At 42.7% G+C, this 1,968-nt stretch overlaps 1 protein-coding gene across 1 annotated transcript; it reads right to left on the bottom strand.

Annotated features, from left to right (window-relative positions):
- Positions 1-1,448: 1,448 nt before the first annotated feature.
- On the bottom strand, positions 1,449-1,731 carry LOC116510620 (guanine nucleotide-binding protein G(I)/G(S)/G(O) subunit gamma-5-like). The gene has a single exon (XM_032220243.1). The coding sequence runs from the start codon at positions 1,729-1,731 to the stop codon at positions 1,546-1,548; it is 186 nt and encodes a 61-aa protein (XP_032076134.1). The 3' UTR covers positions 1,449-1,545.
- Positions 1,732-1,968: the final 237 nt, after the last annotated feature.

The following is a 1,968-nucleotide window of genomic DNA, read 5'->3' as shown; positions in this document are numbered from 1 at the left end:
GCAAACTAGATGATAAAATTGGTATAATGCAGGAAAAGATAACACAAAATGAACAAAAGTAAAAATAGAGGAAGCTAGAATGGAACAAATGGAAAAGAAACTAGATAAAACAGAAAGTAATATGATTGCAGTAAACAAAGAAATGGAAGAGGCCATTATAAATTTAGAGATGGAGAAACCAATGTTTTATCTTAGATTCCAAAATATAGTGGAAACTAAGGAGGAAGATCTTCCAAAGTTAATGGCCGAACACCTGGCTGAACTTCAGCAAAAAAGCAAGCAGGAAGTGGAAAACAACTTGGACAAAGTGTATAGGGTCCACACAAACTATGCACGCAGACACAAACTTCCAAGAAAGATACATGTAAGATTTACAAGAAAAAAGACAAGAGATGAAGTCTACAGCAAAACAGAAGAAGAGCCTCTGGTCTATAAGGAAAAAGAAATCATAACATTAAAGCAGATACCAAAACAGATAAGGGAGAAGAAACTACCATTTCTTATTGACCCAACTGCTCAAATACAGAGCAATTGTTAGATGGCTTATACCTGAGGGGATGCTAATAACCTGGCAGGAAAAACAATCTGTATTGACTCACTGGAAAAGGCACAGGAGTTTTATGATCACTATATAATAGGAGAAGACGAACAAGATAGTAGGGAGGAAGCAGAAAATAAGAGTCAGGAAGAACAGACATCAGAGGAAAAACCTACGGAGCAGGATATAAGGGACTGAAGGGCAACAGAATGACAGGAGAGAAGGAGCCAGGACAAGAACATAAACTGAGACAAGCAGGGACGTGCAGTCACTGGAGGCAGGGGAGGCAGGGTCTCACCAGTCTCATGAGGAAAAGGAAAGATTTTTTTAAAAAATAATTAAAAAGGCCAAGGTAGTTGCTGCCAGACTCCAACTCACAGTGACTCTGAGTCTGCTTAGTGCTAACTGTAGGGAGAAGCAAGAGAACTATGGGCCTCCTTTGCATAAGGAATTTTTCACCTTTTAAGAGTTAAGCAAGGGTTAAAAAGAGAAAAATTCCTTATGCAAATGAGGCACGTGATTCTCTCGCCTCCTCCTGCAGAGGGCACTTTGTTTAGAGGCTTTTTAAAAACATTTAAGCAAAGTCATCCATGTGGTGACTTTAGCAGCAACTATCCTAGCCTGCCTGGCCCTGGCTAGACCAAATCTTGCATTTTTGACGCAGCTGGAAGGTATGTGGGTCAGAGGGAGGGGGCAGGGGGGAGGAATTCAATATTATTTGTAATGTAATTGTAATTTGTTTTTGTTTGTGTGTGTGTGTGTTTGTGTGTGTTTTATTTTTTAAAGTGCCTTCCGGGCCGAGTGAAGCAACAACCTTCGGACAGGAAAGCATGTTAGAGAGGTAGATTTTAAGGGGGGGTTGAAACAATAGCAATCTTACAAGCTCAAAGTTGGAACATTAATACAAAGTTTCTGTACATGCTCCAAGCCATCTTGTTTCATTTCCATATTCAACATAATCAGCTAGGAAAAGTTGTTAGATCAAATCAGAGAAAAGAACAGACTTTCTATGGTCTGAATGGATTTGTACTTGATGAAACTCCTGTTAATAAAGGATCGTGATGTGCATTTTGAAGGCAAAACTGCTTCAGATCAGCTGCAGCTTGTGAAACCTTCACGTGGCTCGCACTAGCCTCGAGCCGCAGCTGTTGCACCACTTTTTTCATAGTGGCGACGTTGGAGGCGCCGGACATGGCCCTCTCCCTCACTCAACTCCGTGCGATGTCGAACTCATAAAAGAGCCGCAGCTGCTGGCAAACGGGCGGCTCGCTGTGCGGGTGGGGTGGTGGGGCTGCTTCTCGGAACTTTCAGGCAAGTTTCTGGCACTTGGAAAACTCCCCCACCCATAGACTCGAGAGAGAGAAGGGGGTGAGAGAGAGACTCAGGCACAGCGTGCGCTGGCAGACTCCTTCGCTCTAAAGGTATGGCTG

The sequence above is a fragment of the Thamnophis elegans genome, chromosome 6 (genome assembly GCF_009769535.1).
Source record: "Thamnophis elegans isolate rThaEle1 chromosome 6, rThaEle1.pri, whole genome shotgun sequence".
NCBI classification, from domain to species: domain Eukaryota; kingdom Metazoa; phylum Chordata; class Lepidosauria; order Squamata; family Colubridae; genus Thamnophis; species Thamnophis elegans.
This window is presented reverse-complemented; position numbering and strand designations above follow the sequence as displayed.

Bases quoted from the DNA above. Each gene is read 5' to 3' on its own strand.
- LOC116510620 (XM_032220243.1), bottom strand. From the start codon at position 1,731: ATGTCCGGCGCCTCCAACGTCGCCACTATGAAAAAAGTGGTGCAACAG.